This window comes from Anolis sagrei, chromosome 13 (genome assembly GCF_037176765.1).
Source record: "Anolis sagrei isolate rAnoSag1 chromosome 13, rAnoSag1.mat, whole genome shotgun sequence".
NCBI lineage: Eukaryota > Metazoa > Chordata > Lepidosauria > Squamata > Dactyloidae > Anolis > Anolis sagrei.
Genome location: NC_090033.1, coordinates 11,580,000 through 11,600,193, shown reverse-complemented (window position 1 = coordinate 11,600,193; position 20,194 = coordinate 11,580,000). Strand labels below are relative to the sequence as shown.

General features: G+C 44.9%; 1 protein-coding gene across 1 annotated transcript in view; it reads right to left on the bottom strand.

The window, feature by feature from the left end:
- The window catches only part of ARHGEF16 (Rho guanine nucleotide exchange factor 16), a 66,049-nt gene extending 46,279 nt beyond the window's left edge, over window positions 1-19,770 (bottom strand). Inside the window, exons 1-2 of the mRNA XM_067472774.1 lie at window positions 19,687-19,770; window positions 7,797-8,399 (exon numbers count right to left, since the gene is read on the bottom strand). Of these exons, the coding sequence (XP_067328875.1) occupies window positions 7,797-8,354 (558 nt within the window). The 5' untranslated portion in view covers window positions 8,355-8,399; window positions 19,687-19,770. The remainder of the gene's footprint in view (window positions 1-7,796; window positions 8,400-19,686) is intronic.
- Window positions 19,771-20,194: the final 424 nt, after the last annotated feature.

Below are 20,194 nucleotides of genomic sequence, written 5' to 3'. Positions count from 1 at the left end.
GATTTCTAGTTCACCTACAATCAGAGAGCATTCTGAACCTAGAAACGATAGAATTGTGCCAAACTTTCCACACAGAACACTTTGATGTTTTGGTCTTTGGTGACCCCCCCCCCCAGGGGTCCCGACCCCCAGGTTGAGAAACACTGGGCTAGTAGAAGCCAGGCTGTTAAGGTGCAAGGTGGTATGGAAAATAAAGTAATGAGAAGCAGCCATTGAAGCTACAAGGCTTTTCAGTGATATTCATGCTGGCCAAAACACTCAAAAAAAGCCTCTCTGAAACAGAGGATGGGTGGCCATCTGTTGGGGGTGCTTTGAATGTGATTTTCCTGCTTCTTCACAGAATGGGGTTGGTCTGGATGGCCCACTAAGTCTCTCCCAACTCTAGGACTCTCTGATTCTATATTGTTCTCCTCCCTTCACCAGTTTTCCTCTTCCTTCCTTCCTTCCTTCCTTCCTTCCTTCCTTCCTTCCTTCCTTCCTTCCCTGCCTCTTCCCTGCCTCTCCTCTCCCATCCCTGCCTCCTTTCCCTTCCTTCCTCTTTCTTTCCTTCTACCTTTCCTTCCATTCATAATATTCTCTTCACCAATCCTTTTCTTCCTTTCTTCTCTCCTTTCCCTTTCTTTTCCCTCCTTCCTCCGGGACTGTTTGTAAGGGTTTTTAAAGGGGTTTTTTTTTGGGGGGGGGGGGGAGAGGGGATGTGGAGCCCAAGTGGGAGAATTGCTGGCCTTCTCATGGTTCACATCCTCCCTTCGCCCAATGGCTTCTGCAGTCAGGCTTGCCTTGCGATCCTCTGGTCTTGGGGGAAGAGTTGCCTGGTAGCCACGTGGGCCTCATGGAGCTGCTGCGGTGGCTCCAGCTGCTGCCAGGGCTTGTCTTGCCAGGCCCCCACCCCTCCGTTGGGCCAGGCCTTCTTCTTCCTTCCCTCTTTCCTTTCCTCAATCCCTCCCCTCCCCAAAAGAAAATGGACTCTGCCTTCCTGCATGGAAAGGGACTCCATGGCGAGGCTTCTCTTCCCTCACAATGGTTGGTTCTTCATTCTTCTTGCGCAATAGGGAGAGGGGCTTTTGCGCATGTTCTCTAAGGAATATTTCTTTTTGGGGATTTTTAAGTTATTTCCTCTTCATTTTTTACGGGTTTTTTTTTGTTTGAAAGACATAGATCTGATTAGAAGGTGTTTTGCTGCCAAATTTGGTGTCAATTCGTGCAATGGTTTTTGAGTTCTGTTAATCCCACAAATTAATATTTTTATTTATATAGAAGATTATCATCATCATCATCATCATCATCATCTATACACATAATAAAAGTGAAAATAATTGTGTGTGGGTGGCTGGGGTATCCACTTACACAGACCGATTCCTGCCTCCACAAACAGCTACAGCTTTTTTTTTTGGTCGTGTCAGGAGCAACTCGAGAAATTGCAAGTCGCTCCTGATGTGAGAGAATTGGCCGTCTGCAAGGACGTTGCCCCAGGGACACCTGGATGATTTTGATGTTTTTGTCATCCTTGTGGGAGGCTTCACTCATGTCCCCGCATGAAGAGCTGGAGCTGATAGAGGGAGCTCATCCGCCTCTTCCTGGATTTGAACCTGCGAACCTGTCGGTCTTCAGTCCTGCTGGCACAGGGGTTTAACCCACTGAGGAGACACCAATGGTCCTCCCTCCAATGACATTGCAAGTTATAGTGAGCACCATGAACATGTCCAAGAGCCCTACCAGTGTCCTCCACAAACACCACACTGCCCACCACCCAAGTGAAGGCTTTGATACGGAGACAATTTCATCTTCGATTTTATGTGTTTCCTCCACCACCAGCACTCCAGTGTTCCTGACTCTCTCTCCATTGGTGTGGAATTTGTATGATCCCATCCACTGCCTCTCCCTTAACGCTAGTTCCCTCAATACTCATGACCGCACAGATCATCTGAAGAGGCCCTGCTCGCGCTCCCGCCTCCATCGCAAGCGCGATTGGTGGGGACGAGGGACAGGACCTTCTCGGTGGTGGCCCCTCGACTCTGGAACTCACTCCCCAGGGATATCAGACATGCCCCAACACTGGCAGTCTTTAGGAGGAGCCTGAAAACGTGGTTGTTCCAGCGTGCCTTCCCAGAATAAGGAAACTCCCAGCAATATGTCCCTAAATGCACTTTTTAGTGATCTAGGATTGTCTACATGCTCTATCCCTCTCCAAAATTTCTATCCTGTTTATATGTCACCTGGCCATGCCCAGCATTATTTTTTAAAAAAAATTAATTAGTACGTTTGGCCCTGCCATAGATTTTTAAACGTCGTTGTGTTATTGTTAATGTTTATTGCTATTTTTTGTTTATGAGTTTTATTTATTGCTATTGTTTTTATTGTATTGTGGGCTCGGCCTCATGTAAGCCGCACCGAGACAAATAAAGTACAAATAAAGTATTATTATTATTATTATTATTATTATTATTATTATTACTCTTGGATGTAGTTGATCTGGCCCAGTGACTAAAAGTGAAAAATCTGAAAGTGACTAAAAGTGGAAAATCTGAAAGTGACTAAAAGTGGAAAATCTGAAAGCGACTAAAAGTGGAAAATCTGAAAGCGACTAAAAGTGAAAAATCTGAAAGCGACTAAAAGTGGAAAATCTGAAAGCGACTAAAAGTGAAAAATCTGAAAGCGACTAAAAGTGGAAAATCTGAAAGCGACTAAAAGTGGAAAATCTGAAAGCGACTAAAAGTGGAAAATCTGAAAGCGACTAAAAGTGGAAAATCTGAAAGCGACTAAAAGTGGAAAATCTGAAAGCGACTAAAAGTGAAAAATCTGAAAGCGACTAAAAGTGGAAAATCTGAAAGCGACTAAAAGTGAAAAATCTGAAAGCGACTAAAAGTGGAAAATCTGAAAGCGACTAAAAGTGGAAAATCTGAAAGCGACTAAAAGTGGAAAATCTGAAAGCGACTAAAAGTGGAAAATCTGAAAGCGACTAAAAGTGGAAAATCTGAAAGCGACTAAAAGTGGAAAATCTGAAAGCGACTAAAAGTGACAAATCTGAAAGCGACAAAAAGTGGAAAATCTGAAAGCGACTAAAAGTGGAAAATCTGAAAGCGACTAAAAGTGAAAAATCTGAAAGCGACTAAAAGTGAAAAATCTGAAAGCGACTAAAAGTGAAAAATCTGAAAGCGACTAAAAGTGGAAAATCTGAAAGCGACTAAAAGTGGAAAATCTGAAAGCGACTAAAAGTGGAAAATCTGAAAGCGACTAAAAGTGGAAAATCTGAAAGCGACTAAAAGTGGAAAATCTGAAAAAGTGAAATTCTTTCCCAGGACTTAAGCTATGGAAAATGGCATTTTGGAGACATTGTTTTCTATCGCTGAAAATTGAGATTATCCAGGCTTGCGGGGGAAAAGGAATGACCAGCAGTCTCTGGAAAGTCAGATCCAAAGCAGCTGGAGCCCATCTTTTCTCAAGGATTAGGTTATGAACTCTTGTTGATATCCAGCTCTGGCTTCCTCTCTCATTACACATTTCTGGGAAAGACCAGCTGCATGCACTATGTGTCCCAAAAGGGCCGGCTATGTTCCTACATTTCCAAATAGCCCCACATTTCATTTAAAATCCCACACATTCCCATTAAGACACAAAGATAAGCCACATCACAAGTGTACGATTTCCGCTCCTGGGATGGAAGGAGTTAATTTGTTTGGCCTTTAAACACACTGCCCTTTGCTCCAACATCATGCACGAGCCAACAAGGATGGTAATGAAGGCCATCTGCAAGTCATCAAAAATAGATGATGAACCAAGCTAAAGAGGAAGACGAACAGAAAACCAAATCCTTGCTTTGCAAAAAAAAATGTAGGATGTTTCCTGAAGTCCCAGGGTTCAATGCTATGGAATCAGCGGAGTTGTCGTTTGGAACTAACACAATTTGGCAGAAAAGGCTCAAAAACATGTCCGACAACAACTCCTGGGATTCTATCGAATCAAGCAGCATTAACGCTCCGGTGTAGATGTGCCTCGTATCACCGCGGAAGCAAATTGGCAAGGATGTTGGATCTTCTGTACCATAGAATCATAGAATCAAAGAGTTGGAAGGGACCTCATGGGCCATCCAGTCCAACCCCATTCTGCCAAGAAACAGGAGTATTACATTGAAATCACCCCTGACAGATGGCCATCCAGCCTCTGTTTAAAAGCTTCCAAAGAAGGAGCCTCCACCACACTCCGGGGCAGAGAGTTCCACTGCTGAACGGCTCTCACAGTCAGGAAGTTCTTCCTCATGTTCAGATGGAATCTCCTCTCTTGTAGTTTGAAGCCATTGTTCCGCATCCTAGTCTCCAGGGAAGCAGAAAACAAGCTTGCTCCCTCCTCCCTGTGGCTTCCTCTCACATATTTATACATGGCTATCATCATATCTCCTCTCAGCCTTCTCTTCTTCAGGCTAAACATGCTCAGCTCCTTAAGCTGCTCCTCATAGGGCTTGTTCTCCAGACCCTTTATCATTTTAGTCGCTCTCCTCTGGACACATTCCAGCTTGTCAATATCTCTCTTGAATTGTGGTGCCCAGAATTGGACACAATATTCCAGGTGTGGTCTAACCAAAGCAGAATAGAGGGGTAGCATTATTTCCCTAGATCTAGACACTAGGCTCCTATTGATGCAGGCCAAAATCCCATTGCCTTTTTTGCCGCCATATCACATTCCTGGCTCATGTTTAACTTGTTGTCCACGAGGACTCCAATATCTTTTTCACACGTACTGCTCTCGAGCCAGGCATCCCCCATTCTGTATCTTTACATTTCGTTTTTCCTGCCAAAGTGGAGTATCTTGCATTTGTCACTGTTGAACTTCATTTTCTTAGCTTTGGCCCATCTCTCTAATCTGTCAAGATTGTTTTGAATTCTGCTCCTGTCCTCTGGAGTATTGGCTATCTCTCTCAATTTGAATTCTGCTCCTGTCCTCTGGAGTATTGGCTATCCCTCTCAATTTGAATTCTGCTCCTGTCCTCTGGAGTATTGGCTATCCCTCTCAATTTGGTGTCGTCTGCAAACTTGATGATCCTGCCTTCTAGCCCTTCATCTAAGTCATTAATAAAGATGTTGAACAGGACCGGACACAGGACGGAAACCTGCGGATGGCACTCCGCTCGTCATTTCTTTCCAGGATGAAGAGGAAGCATTGGTGAGCACCCTCTGGGTTTGTCCATTTAACCAATTCCAGATCCACCTCACCGTAGTTTTGCCTAGCCCACATTGGACTCGTTTCCTTGCCAGAAGGTCATGGGGGACCTTGTCGGAGGCCTTACTGAAATCCAGGTACGCTACATCCACGGCATTCCCCGCATCTACCCAGCTTGTAACTCTATCGAAAAAAGAGATCAAATGAGTCTGGTATGACTTGTTTTTGATAAATCCATTAAAAATGCCCCCAAACTGGGGTCTCATCCAGACAGAGCCCAAAATGCGGTGTTCCGTCTTCCAGGAGCATAGTTTGCATTACCTTTTAGTTGCATGGGATAGTGTTCTTTTGCATTTCCCCAGGGCGGCTACAGACCCAGCAGCACCCTGGAAGTTAAACAGTATCAGAGTCTGCAAAGCCAGACTGCAGGCCCTCTGCAGTTATTGGTTTAGAAAAGTATCTCTTTGGGTCTAGAGACCGCCCTTTTTCCTGGGCTTGAGATCTCCATTTTGGAATCTCCCCTGCCTCCTTCAGTAGAGAAAGAAAGCTTCAGATGTGCCGTTGGTCAGCTAGGTAGCTCTGAAAAAATCATTGTAAGTACGATTGAGTGATTGAGTTATATAGATAACTGCCTCAGGGGAGTGTGCTCGCTCCATCAATGTTCAACATTTACACAAATGACCAATTCAAGGGACAGATAGTTTCATATATGCTGATGATCGTGCCATCACCGCTCAAGCAGAGAGCTTTGAGATGGTTGAACAGAAGCTCTCCGAAGCTCTAGGTGCTCTTACTGCCTATTACAAGGAAAACCAGCTGATCCCTAATCCATCTAAAACACAGACATGTGCCTTTCACCTTAAGAACAGACAAGCATCCCGAGCTCTGAGGATGACCTGGGAAGGAATCCCACTAGAGCATTGCAGCACACCCAAATACCTGGGAGTCATTCTGGACCGTGCTCTGACCTACAAGAAGTACTGCCTGAACATCAAGCAAAAAGTGGGCGCTAGAAACAATATCCTATGAAAGCTGACTGGCACAACCTAGGGATCACAACCAGACACAGTGAAGACATCTGCCCTTGCGCTATGCTTCTCTGCTGCTGAGTACGCATGCCCAGTGTGGAACACATCTTACCACACTAAAACAGTGGATGTGGCTCTTAATGAGACATGCCGCATCATCACGGGGTGTCTGCGCCCTACACCACTGGGGAAATTGCACTACTTAGCCGGTATTGCACCACCTGACATCTATCGGGAAGTAGCAGCCAATAGTGAAAGGACCAAGGCAGTGACATCTCCAGATCATCCCTTGTTTGGGTATCAGCCAGCATGTCAATGACTTAAATCAAGAAATAGTTTTCTTAGATCTACAGAGATATTCACTGGAACATCTCAGCAAGCGAGAGTCCAAAAGTAGTAGGCTCAAACCCAGCACCTCAATCCGTGGGTGATACCAGATGAGAGACTCCCCCCTGGGCACACAGAAAACTGGGTGACTTGGAAGGTGCTGAACAGACTGCACTCTGACACCACGAGATGCAGAGCCAATCTTAAGAAATGTGGCTACAAAGTGGAATCCACAACATGTGAGTGTAGAGAGGAGCAAACCACTGACCACCTGCTGCAATGCACCCTGAGCCCTGCCACATGCACAAGGGAGGACCTCCTTGCGGCAACACCAGAGGCACTCCAAGTGGCCAGATACTGGTCAAAGGACATTTAATCAACTACCAAGTTTGCAAAATTTGTGGTTTTTTTAATCTGTTTGTTTGTTTTGTTCTGTTAGAAATGTAATACAATGGTATGGTTGCTGATGACACAATAAATAAATATAGATAAAGAAGCTAATTGAGATAGATAGATAGAATAGCAATTGAGTTATAGATAGCAATTGAGATATAGAAAAGTTATTGATTATTATTGAGCAGTACTTCATCTCCAAAGCTAACCTTGAGCTATAGATAGGGAAAAAAAATCTGTTTTTTTCTAACCATAGCAGCTCTGGGTTAGGGTGAAAGGATCCCAGGATATTTTCTACCATTTGGGGAAGAGTTACCTCAGTAACTGAAGAAAAAAGAAAGAAAGATCATCTCTACGATTTCACCAATTGACTGTTTTGTTTGTAACTTTGACAAGCTGTGCCAAGTCTGCAAGGACGTTGAGAAATAAATATTGTTTTGGTATTCAAACCTGTAGTAGCCTCAGTTTCTGGGAATCTCAAGCTTCTAAAGAAAGACCCTTTTAAACAGAGGCTGGATGGCCATCTGTCAGGGGTGCTTTGAATGCAATATTCCTGCTTCTTGGCAAAATGGGGTTGGACTGGATGGCCCATGAGGTCTCTTCCAACTATATAAATCAAAACTTCCAAGAACTTAAAATAAAAAAATGAACTGAAAATAGGACTTGATAGCCTTACTATTACACAGTGTTGCCTGGTCTGAATTTTCAACAGGACACTCTCTAATTTAAGAGTTGTAAAACATGAAGGCATTTCTTTGACCTTGACTTTCTGGTTTGTGAAACTTTCTCTGTGCTTCCTTCCCACAGAATGTTTTGGATTTCCTGAGCTGGCTGGAATGTTGCCTTCCTGTAAGGAGGCATGAACCACCACTGCGCCAACCCCCTCTGACTTACCTTATTTCTTCCAGGACTACGAGCACCTTGGGCAATGGCTTCTTTCGGCAGAGGCTTTAGACCGCTGATGGCCTTTGGCGGCTTGGTTTCATCTCCGTCCCCCACGCCCTTCATCGCGGCCCGGTAAGACATATTGCGCAGGTTGCGCTTCAGCATCCCTTCACTGGAGTCCTCGATTTCCAGGTCGTCGATGGAAATGCTGGGGGCCGACATGCGCTTCGGGTCATAGCGGGAGGCCTCCTGGCTCAAGACGGCTGCAGAGAAGCTCTGGTGCCGCGTGGGGGCTTTGGATTTCGTGCCCTCGGCCAGGCTCTTGGGAATGAGCTGCTGGGTGCCCACCTTGAGCGCCGCAGGGCTTTCGGTGCTGAGGATGATCCGTTGCGGCCCAGTTGGCGGTGCGGCTGCAAACACAGCATTGTCCAGCGCGGACAGGGATCCGTAGTTTCCATGGGAGAATGCGGCGGCAGTGTCGTTGCTGGTGTGCAAATCTGAGCTCAGCTGGTGCTCTAAAAGGAGTGCTTTTTCTCCCAAGGAGGTGTCCGAATGCCTCTTGGACATGATGCTACTGCTGTGTATGTGGTCCAGAGGACAGGTTTAAAAAGGCTACACAAAGGGAAAAAGAAACAGAAATTGGTTAAAATTACTAGGCTTGTGCAATAAGCTTAAACAGGGAAGATATAGAGGAAAAAATAATGACAAGATGGAGGAAATATTTAGAGAAAAGGTTGGCTGCAGGATCAATACATAAAATGATTAAGGATAAAGAATATAATAATTATACAAACTTAGACTTAGCATTGAACGGTTGTGTTGTTAAAGTGAAAAGTAATGCCTTCACCTTGATAACTCCTCAACAGGTGGCAGTACCGGTATGCAGCAGGTACTGGCTTGTTCAGTAGACTTTCCTCTACAGTTCCATTTGTGGTCTAACCAAGGCAGAATAGAGCATGGGGAGTATGACTTCCCTAGATCTAAACACTATATTCGTATTGATGCCAGTCAAAATCCCATCTTGCTGAGGTTGAAGATGACTTTCTTTTTGTGAGAAGACCGAGGCAAAAAAGGTATTAAGTAGTTCTGCCTTTTCCCTATCCCCTGTCAGCATTGCCCCATCTTCTCCTCGAAGAGGCCCTATTGCCTCCTTGTTTTTCCTTTTTCTACTGACATAAGAAAAGAAGCCCTTTTTATTGTTTTTAATGTCCTTGACAAGCCTGAGCTCGTTTTGTGCTTTAGCCTTGTGGACCTTTTTCCTACAGGATGTGGCTATTTGCTTGAATTCTTCTTTGGTGATTTCTCCCTTTTTCCACTTCTTGTGCATGTTTCTTTTGTGTCTTAGCATAGTTATAAGTTCTTTGGACATCCATTCTGGCTTCTTTGCACTTGTCCTATTTTTCTCATGCCCAGCTCTTTAAGCCACTCCTCATAGGGCTTGTTCTCCAGACCCTTGATCATTTTAGTCGCCCTCCTCTGGACACATTCCAGCTTGTCAATATCTCTCTTGAATTGTGGTGCCCAGAATTGGACACAATGTTCCAGGTGTGGTCTAACCAAGGCAGAATAGAGCATGGGGAGCATGACTTCCCTGGGTCTAGACACTATGCTCCTATCAAACTACAAGAAAGGAGATTCCATCTGAACATTAGGAAGAACTTCCTGACTGTGAGAGCTGTTCAGCAGTGGAACACTCTGCCCCGGAGTGTGGTGGAGGCTCCTTCTTTGGAAGCTTTTAAACAGAGGTTGAATGCCCATCTGTCAGAGGTGCTTTGAATGCAATATTCCTGCTTATTGGCAGAATAGGGTTGGACTGGATGGCCCATGAGGTCTCTTCCAACTCATAAAATATTCCTTGGAAGCAAAAGGAAAAGTTGCTGCCTTCTTTCTCATAGCTGTTTGAAAATACAGAGGTCACTGCAATTTGATACACCTACACTGAGCAAGGGTTGCATGCGCACACATGAAGGCGGTCCAACCGGTTTGTTTAGTTTCCAAAGTTCAGCTCCAGACCCGAACTGTTCTCCGACGGGTTTGTCTCTGTCCTTTTTCCAAGCGACCCACCCCAGCAAAGATACATATAGCAAACATTCAATTTCTACAACATTTGTTGAGCGGTCCCTGCAACAGCAATCTGGAATCCTGTGGCCAAAATGAGGCCACAGAGAAACCAGAGCTTGTGGCACGCTCAAGACTTCCAGTAGGACAAAGAGCCTTCAAAGAGGAAAACAAGGGAATTGTCCTACAGTATTGACGCCCCACTTTCCCCTCCAAACTGGGAACGGGAGACACAGAGGATTGTGCATCAAGTTCTAAAACAGTGGTTCTCAACCTTTCTAATGCTGTGACTCCTAAATACAGTTCCTCATGTTGTGGTGACCCCCAACCATAAAATTATTTTCGTTGCTACTTTATAACTGTAATTTTGCTACTGTTATGAATCATAATGTAAACGTATTTTCATTGTTACAAATTGAACATAATTAAAGCATAGTGATTACTCCCAAAAACAATGTTTTGGGGAGGTTGGACAATGGATGATTGGATTTGCAGTATCTTCAAATGATTCAGCTCTGACTTCAACAGACCTGGGTTGCCCGGCTCGGTAGGCGTGAGCCAGGTATCCCAGGCTCCGAGGCAGGACCTGTTGTTGATGGGGTTTAGAATGCTCTGTGATTGTACGTGAACTATAAATCCCAGCAACTACGACTCGCAAATGTCAAGATTCTATTTTCCCCAAACTCCACCAGTGTTTACATTTGGGCATATGGAGTATTCGTGTAAAGTTTCAGATTCATCATTGTTTGAGTCCAGAGTGATCTCTGGATGTAGGTGAACTACAACTCCGAAACCAAAGGACACTGCCCACCAAACCCTTCTAGTATTTTCTGTTGGTCATGGGAGAACAGTGTGCTGAGTTTGGTTCAATTCCATCATTGGTGGGGTTCAGAATGCTCTTTGATTGTGGGTGAACTATAAATCCCAGCAACTACAACTTCCAAATGACAAAATCATTTTTTCTGAGTGAAGGACATACATTAGGTTGTTAAGTTTTTTTAGGTTGTTTTTATTTCCTTCTCTCCTTCCTTGTTTCTCGACCTTTCTTTCCTTCCTTCCTTTCCCCCCTCCTTCTCTCCTTTCTTCCTTCCCCCTTTCACTCCTTCATTCCTTCCCTCTTTCCCTCCTTTCTCCCATTACTTCTTGACTGTCCCATTTAAAATTGTATTTATATCTTACATAGAAAGAAAGAAAGGAAGGAAGGAAGAAGGAAGGAAGGGGGGACAGGAAGGAAGGGAAAAGAAAGGGAGGGAGGGAAGGAGGGAAAGAAGGGAAGGAAGGTAAAGAAAGAAGGAGGGACAGGAAGGAAGGAAGGAAGGAAAGGAAGGAGGGGGTGAAGAAAGGAGGGAGGGAAGGAAATGAAGGGGAAGGAAATAAAGAAAGGGAAAGGAGGAGGAAAGAAGGGAGGGAGGGGAAGAAGGAGGGACAGGAAGGAAAGAAAGAGAGAAAGAAAGGAAGGAAGGAAGGAAGGAAGGAAGGAAGGAGAAGGAAGGAAGGAGGGACAGGAAGGAAGGGAAAAGAAAGGGAGGGAAGGAGGGAAAGAAGGGAAGGAAGGTAAAGAAAGAAGGAGGGATAGGAAGGAAGGAAGGAAGGGAAGGAGGGGGTGAAGAAAGGAGGGAGGGAAGGAAATGAAGGGGAAGGAAATAAAGAAAGGGAAAGGAGGAGGAAAGAAGGGAGGGAGGGGAAGAAGGAGGGACAGGAAGGAAAGAAAGAGAGAAAGAAAGGAAGGAAGGAAGGAAGGAAGGAAGGAAGGAGAAGGAAGGAAGGAGGGACAGGAAGGAAGGGAAAAGAAAGGGAGGGAAGGAGGGAAAGAAGGGAAGGAAGGTAAAGAAAGAAGGAGGGATAGGAAGGAAGGAAGGGAAGGAAGGAGGGGGTGAAGAAAGGAGGGAGGGAAGGAAATGAAGGGGAAGGAAATAAAGAAAGGGAAAGGAGGAGGAAAGAAGGGAGGGAGGGGAAGAAGGAGGGACAGGAAGGAAAGAAAGAAAGAAAGGAAGGAAGGAAGGAAGGAGGGAGGGAGGGAGAAGGAAGGAAGGAGGAAGGAAGAAGGGAAAGGAAGGAGGGGGATGAAGAAAGGAGGGAGGGAAGGAAATGAAGGGGCAGGAAATAAAGGGAAAGAAGGAGGAAAGTAAGGGAGGGAGGGAGGAAAAGAAGGAAAGGAAGAAGGAACAGGAAATAAGGGAAGGAGGGAAAGAAGGGAAGGAAGGAGAAGGAAGAAAGAAAAGGAAAGAAGGGGGGAAGGAAGGAGAGGGAGAAAAGAAGGGAAGGGTGTGAGGGAGAGAAGGAAGGTCCTTCACTCAAGCACAGTCAGCCTTCCTCGCTTCCTCCTCCTCGTCCCCTTCTTCCTTGCCTGGGGGCTCCGCTGCCACTGCCGCTGCCACTCATCCGCCCCTTCCTCTTCCAACAGGGAAAGGTGGAGGAGGAGGAGACCACCCTCCTGACATAGCAGGGGAAGAGAAGGGGCTCCATGCGGCAAGCCTCCACCTCCACTCCCATGGTTCCCACTCTCACTTGTGTGTGTGTGTGTGTGTCCGTGTTTATTTTCGGCGTAGCGTGACATTCCTTGCCAAACATTGTCAAAGAATTGCTGCGAGGATAAAGCAGGGAACACACCTGGAACCCTCCTCGGAGGGAAGGGAAATCCAAACGCTCTAAGATAATGAATCAGATCCCATGCCCTTCAGTGAGAGAGTGGATTACACGATTCTAATTGTGTTTTGCCACCCGTTGAGACATGCCTCCCGGCACACCAGGGGAGTGCTATCCTGCCACCTCCAACCTGACAGGTGGATTTCTTGGCCGACAGGTTGGGGCACTGTGTGGGAAGCACCTGAGAGCGATTGCAACCCTTGGTTTGGAGAGGAAAACCCTGCAGACTTTGAGCTCTAAGGCAGAGCTTTCCAAACAAGGTGTCACCTGTAGTCCACAGGTGTGTCGCGTGAAGAATCTCCCATCCAACCCCCATCCAGGTTTAGTTCAAAAGCATCCAGAGAAGGACTCCAGTGGTCTCCCAGGCAGTCTATAGTTTGCTAGGGTCCAAAGAGACCTCTTCACCCAGGACAAAGACACAATTCAAGCATTTAACCCACGACGGTTGAATGAAAAGTAATGCCTTCACCTTCGTAACTCCTCAACAGATGGCAGTACAGGTATGCAGCAGATACTGGCTTGTTCAGTAGACTCTCCTCTACAGTTCCATTTAGGCAGGAAGCCTTAGCATTGAAGGGTTGTGTTGTTAAAGTAGAATCATAGAATCAAAGAGTTGGAAGAGACCTCTTGGGCCATCCAGTCCAACCCCATTCTGCCAAGAAGCAGGAATATTGCATTCAAATCACCCCTGACAAATGGCTATCCAGCCTCTGCTTAAAAGCTTCCAAAGAAGGAGCCTCCACCACACTCCGGGGCAGAGAGTTCCACTGCTGAACGGCTCTCACAGTCAGGAAGTTCTTCCTAATGTTCAGATGGAATCTCCTCTCTTGTAGTTTGAAGCCATTGTTCCGCGTCCTAGTCTCCAAGGAAGCAGAAAACAAGCTGGCTCCCTCCTCCATAAGACTTCCTCTCACATATTTGTACATGGCTATCATATCTCCTCTCAGCCTTCTCTTCCTCAGGCTAAACATGCCCAGTTCCCTTAGCCGCTCCTCATAGGGCTTGTTCTCCAGACCCTTGATCATTTTAGTCGCCCTCCTCTGGACACATTCCAGCTTGTCAATATCTCTCTTGAATTGTGGTGCCCAGAATTGGACACAATATTCCAGATGTGGTCAATGTGACTTAAGCAATGTGCAGTCACTGAATTCTTGACAGCAGAAGGCGTCACCTCAACATCTTTAAACTTGCTCATCCAATGACACGCAGTATTCACATCAACACAATCACCACAAACTGCTTGCATTCTCTGATGAATCTCCTTTGGGGTGACACCTTCTGCTTTTTTTTGTTGTTGTGTCAGGAGCGACTTGAGAAACTGCAAGTCGCTTCTGGTGTGAGAGAATTCCAACTGTCTACAGACGTCAACATTGACACTGAAATGCAACACTACCTGAGCTCTGCGAGTGCAGCATTTTCCCGAATGAAGCAGAGAGTGTTTGAGGACCGGGACATCCGTACGGAGACCAAGGTGCTTGTTTATAAAGTTATTGTCCTCCCAACCCTGCTATGTGCCTGCAAAACGTGGACTGTCTACAGACGTCAATATTGACACTGAAATACAACACTACCTGAGCTCTGCGAGTGCAGCATTTTCCCGAATGAAGCAGAGAAAGTTTGAGGATCAGGACATCTGTACGGAGACCAAGGTGCTTGTTTATAAAGCTATTGTCCTCCCAACCCTGCTATATGCCTGCAAGACGTGGACTGTCTACAGACGTCAACATTGACACTGAAATACAACACTGCCGTTCAATGCTAAGGCTTCCCACCAAAATGGAATTGTAGAGGAGAGTCTACTGAACAAGCCAGTACCTGCCACATACTGGTACCGCCATCTGTTGAGGCGTTACGAAGGTGGAGGCATTACTTTTCATTCAACCCTCATATTTCGTGGGCAAGCCAGAAGCAAGAAATAGTGGCTCAATCTACTACAAAAGCAGAACATATTGCAGCATCACACACAAGAGAATTGATATGGATTGACGAGCTACTAAATAATTTCAAAATGGATGAACAATAAGCAGTTAAAGCTTATGAAGACAATCAGAGCTGTACGAAAGCAAAAAGATGATGTTATAAACAAAGAAAATCAGGATCAAGTCCCACAACGTAGTTTGAAGCCATTATTCCGTGTCCTAGTCTCCAAGGAAGCAGAAAGGAAGCTTGCTCCCTCCTCCCTGTGGCTTCCTCTCACATATTTATACATGGCCCTCATCATGTCTCCTCTCAGCCTTCTCTTCTTCAGGCTAAACATGCCCAGCTCTTTAAGCCGCTCCTCGTGGGGCTTGTTCTCCAGACCCTTGATCGTTTTTAATGTCCTTGGCAAGCCTGAGCTCGTTTTGTGCTTTAGCCTTGCGGACCTTTTCCCTACAGGTGTTGGCTATTTGTTTGAATTCTTCTTTGGTGATTTCTCCCTTTTTCCACTTCTTGTGCATGTCTCTTTTGTGTCTTAGCACAGTTAGAAGTTCTTTGGACATCCATTCTGGCTTCTTTGCACTTGTCCTATTTTTTCTCATGCCCAGCTCTTTAAGCCGCTCCTCATAGGGTTTGTTCTCCAGACCCTTGATCATTTTAGTCACCCTCCTCTGGACACATTCCAGCTTGTCAATATCTCTCTTCAATTGTGGTGCCCAGAATTGGACACAATGTTCCAGGTGTGGTCTAACCAAGGCAGAACAGAGCATGAGGAGCATGACTTCCCTGGATCTGGACCAGTGGTTTTCGACCTTCCTAATGCCGTGACCTCTTAGTACAGTTCGTCATGTTGTGGTGACCCCCAACTATAACATTTCGCTACTACTTCATAACTGTCATTTTGCTCCCATCATGACTCATCATGTATATACCTGATATGTAGGATGTATTTTCATTCATTGGACCAAATGTGACACAAATACCCAATATGCCCAAATTTGAATATTGGTGGGATCGGGGAAGGGGGAGTCATTTCGTCATTTGGGAGTTGTAGTTCACCTACATCCAGAGAGTACTGTTGACTCAAACAATGATGGATCTGGTCCAAACTTGGCATGAATACTCAATATGCCCAAATGTGAACACTGCTTGGGAAAAATAGACCTTGACATTTGGGAGTTGTGGTTACTGGGATTTATAGTTCACCTACAATCAAAGAGCAATCTGAACTTCACCAACGATGGAATTGAACTAAACTTGCACACAAAACTCCCATGGCTAACAGAAAATACTGAAAGGGCGTGGTGGGCATTGACCTTGAGTTCTGGAGTTGTAGTTCACCTCCACCCAGAGAGTACTGTGAACTCAAACAATGATGGATCTGGACCAAACTTGGCACAAATACGCAATATGCCCAAATGTGAACACTGGTGGAAGTTGGGGAAAATAGACCTTGACATTTGGGAGTTGTAGTTGCTGGGATTTCTAGTTCACCTACAATCAAAGAGCATTCTGAACTCCATGAATCATATATTAGAACAAAACTTGGCACACAGGAGTCCCATGACCAACAGAAAATACTGGAAGGGTTTGGTGGGCATTGACCTTTTGTTTGGGAGTTTTAGTTCACCTACATCCAGAGATCACTGTTGACTCAAACAATGGTGGATCTGGACCAAACTTGGCACACAGAACTCCCATGACAATAGGAAATACTGGAAGGGTTTGGTGAGCATTGACCTTGAGCTTGGGAGTTGTGGTTCACCTACATCTAGAGATCACTGTGGACTCAAACAATGATGGATCTGGACCAAACTCTACAAGAATACTCAATATGTCCAAATGTGAACACTGGTGGAGTTTGGGGAAAATAGAATCTTGATATTTGGGAGTTGTAGTTCACCTACAATCACAGAGCATTCTGAACCCCACCATCGATGGAATTGAACCAAACTTGGCACACAGTTCTCCCATGACCAACAGAAAATACTGCAAGGGTTTGGTAGGCATTGACCTTGAGTTTTGGAGTTGTAGTTCACCTACATCCAGAGAGCACTGTGGACTCTAACAGTGATGGATCTGGACCAAACTTGGCATGAATACTCAATATGCCCAAATGTGAACACTGGTGGAATTTGGGGAAAACAGACCTTGATATTTGGGAGTTGTAGTTGCTGGGATTTATAGTTCACTTCCAATCAAAGAGCATTCTGAACTTCACTAACAATGGAATTGAACCAAACTTGGCACACAGAACTCCTACGACATACTGAAAATACTGGAATAGTTGGCAGTGACATTTGTAAATAACCACATGGAGTAGTTATAGAGGAAACTGCTCAGGGCAGCTCACAACAGAATCAAGTCACAACTACACACGTAAGCAGAAACCAAAAACAGATTGCACTGCAGAGTTAAGAAACGGAGGAAAGAGAGAGGGAGAAAAAGAAGAACAAAAAGTAAAAGGAAGAGAAAGGGAAAGAGAAAAGGAGGAGAAGGAGGAAAAGGAGAGGGGGAAGAAAGAGGAAAAGAGTAGGAGAACAAGTAAAAGGAAGAGAAAGACTAAAGGAGGAGAAAAAGGGAAAGAAAGCGAAAGGTAAAGAGAAAAGGAGAGGGGGAAAAGAGGAGAAGAGAAGGAGAACAAGTAAAAGGAAGAGAAAGACAAAAGGAGGAAAAAGGAGTAAGAGTAAAAGGAAGCAAAAGGTAAAGAGAAAAGGAGAAGAGGGAGAGGGAGAAAAGAAAGAGAAGTGATAAAGGAAGGAGTAAAAGAAGAATACGAAAAGAAGTAAAAGGAGGAAAAGGGGAAGGAGAAAAAATAAAAGGAAGAGAAAGGGAAAGAGAAAAGGAGGAGGAAAAGTAGAGAGAGAAAAGAAAGAGAAGAGAAGAGAAGGAGGAGAGTAAAAGGAAGAGAAAGGGAAAAGGAGGAAAAAGAATGGGAGAAAAAGAAGTATAAGAAGGAAAAGAAGGAGGAAAAAAGGAGAGGGAGAAAAAGAAGAGAAGGAGAAGTAAAAGGAAGAGAAGGGGAAGCAGAAAAGCAGAACACTGTGAGGGAGAGAAGATTTTAAAGTAGAAGAGAAGAAGGAAGAGAAGAAGTAAAAGGAAGAGAAGGGGGAAGAGAAATAAAGGAGGAGGAAAAAAGAGGGAGAAAAGAAAGAGAAGAAGGAGAAGTAAAAGGAAGAGACGGGGAAGGAGAAAAGCAGGAGAACAAGGAAGAAAAGAAGGAAAAGTAGAAGAAGAAGAAAGAGAAGAAGCAAAAGGAAGAGAAGGGGAAAGAGAAATGGAGGTGGAGGAAAAAAGAGGGAGAAAAGAAAGAGAAGAAGGAGAAGTAAAAGGAAGAGAAGGGAAAGGAGAAAAGTAGGAGAACAAGGAAGAAAAGAAGAAAAAGTAGAAGAAGAAGAAAGAGAAGAAGCAAAAGGAAGAGAAGGGGAAAGAGAAATGGAGGTGGAAGAAAAAAGAGGGAGAAAAGAAAGAGAAGAGAAGGAGGAGAAAGTAAAAGGAAGAGAAAGCAAAACGTAGAAGGAGGAGTTAAAAAAGTGGGAGCAAAAGAAGAAGTATGAGAAGAAGGAAAAGGAGGAGAAAAGGAGGAGGTGAAAAAGGAGAGGGAGAAAAAGAAGAGAAGGAGGAGAAGTAAAAAGAGAAAGGGAAGGAGAAAAGGAGAACAAGGAGAGGGAGACAAGAAGGAAAAGTAGAAGAGAAGAAGCAAAAGGAAGAGAAGGGGAAGAGAAATGGAGGAGGAGGAAAAAAAGAGGGAGAAAAGAAAGAGAAGAGGTAAAGGAAGGGGTAAAAGGAGGAGAATAAGAATAGAAGGAACAGAAGGAAAAGGAGGAAAAGGGGAGGGAGAAAAGTAAAAGGAAGAGAAAGGGAAAAGGAGGAGGAAAAGTAGTGGGAGAAAAGAAAGAGAAGAGAAGGGGGTGAAAGTAAAAGGAAGAGAAAGCGAAATGGAGGAGGAGGAAGAGGAAAAGGAGAGGGAGAAAAAGAAGAGGAGGAGAAGGAAAAGGAAGAGAAGGGGAAGGAGAAAAGGAGAACAAGGAGAGAGAGAAAAGAAGGAAAAGTAGAAGAGAAGATGAGAGAGAAGAAGCAAAAGGAAGAGAAGGGGAAGAGAAACGGAGGAGGAGGAAAAACAAGGGAGAAAAGAAAGAGAAGAGGTAAAGAAGGGGTAAAAGGAGGAGAATAAGAGAAGAAGGAAAAGAAGTAAAAGGAGGGAAAGGGGAGGGAGAAAAAGTAAAGGGAAGAGAAGGGGAAAAGGAGGAGGAAAAGTAGTGGGAGAAAAAGAAGAGGAAGTGAAAGTAAAAGGAAGAGAAAGTGAAATGGAGGAGGAGGAGGAAAAGGAGTGGGAGAAAAAGAAGAGGAGGAGAAGTAAAAGGAAGAGAAAGGGAAAAGGAGAACAAGGTGAGGGAGAGAAGAAGAAAAAGTAGAAAAGAAGAAGAAAGAGAAGAAGCAAAAGGAAAAGAAGGGGAAAGAGAAATGGAAGAGGAGGAAAAAGAGGGAGAAAAGAAAGAGAAAAGGTAAAGGAAGGGGTAAAAGGAGAATAAGAGAAGAAGGAAAAAGAGGAGGAAAAGGAGGAAAAGAGGAAGGAGAAAAAGTAAAAGGAAGAGGAAAGGTAAAGAGAAAATGAGGAGGAAAAGTAGAGGGAGAAAAGAAAGAAAAGGAGGAGAAAGTAAAAGGAAGAGAAAGGGAAAGCGAAATGGAGGAGGAAGAAAAAGAGTGGGAGAAAAAGAAGTATAGGAAAGAAAAGGAGAAAAGGAGGAGAATGAAAAGGAGAGGGAGAAAAAGAAGAGGAGGAGAAGTAAAAGGAAGAGAAAGGGAAAAGGAGAACAAGGTGAGGGAGAGAAGAAGAAAAAGTAGAAAAGAAGAAGAAAGAGAAGAAGCAAAAGGAAGAGAAGGGGAAAGAGAAATGGAAGAGGAGGGAAAAAGAGGGAGAAAAGAAAGAGAAGAGGTAAAGGAAGGGGTAAAAGGAGAATAAGAGAAGAAGAAAAAGTGGAAGAGAAGAAGAAAGAGAAGAAGCAAATGAGAAGAAGCAGAAGAAAGAGAAGAAGAAAGAGAAGCAAAAGGAAGAGAAGGGGAAAGAGTAATGGAGGAGGAGAAGGAGAGGGAGAAAAAGAAGAGAAGAAGAAGGAAAAGGAAGAGAAAGTGAAAACGACGACGAGGAGGAAAATGAGTGGGAGAAAAAGGAGAAGAGAAGAAGGAGGACAAAAAGGAAGAGAAGGGGAAGGTGAAGGAGAAAAAGGAGGAGGAAGAGAAAGAGAAAAGGGGAGAAGGAGCCCTCCTTCCTACTTACCTGCCTGCCTGCCCAGCCGGGCTCTTCTCCCTCGGCGGCGTCTCCGAAAGGAAGAAGGAAGGGAGTGAAGGAGGGCAGCTTGGCCACGCTCAGGCTCCGCCCCCCCGGAGGCGGGGCTTAGAGGCAGGCCACCAGGTGCAGCAGTTCCCAGGCTTTGGGTCTCCCTTCCAGGTGGGCGTCGCCTACAACTCCCGGCATTCCCTGCCCTTGGCCACCAGCGAGGGGGCTTCTGGGAGTTGGAGTCCACAAACACCTGAAGCTGGCTTTTGCTTCTGGGGCAGATCAGAATCATAGAATCCCAGAGTTGGAAGAGATCTCATGGGCCATCTAGTCCAACCCCATTCTGCCAAGAAGCAGGAAAAGCACAATCAAATCATCCTCAACAGATGGCCATCCAGTCTCTGTTTCAAAGCCTCCAAAGAAGAAGATAGATAGAATCATTGAATCACAGAGTTGGGGGAGACCACATGGACCATCTAGTCCAACCCCATTCTGCCAAGAAGCAGGA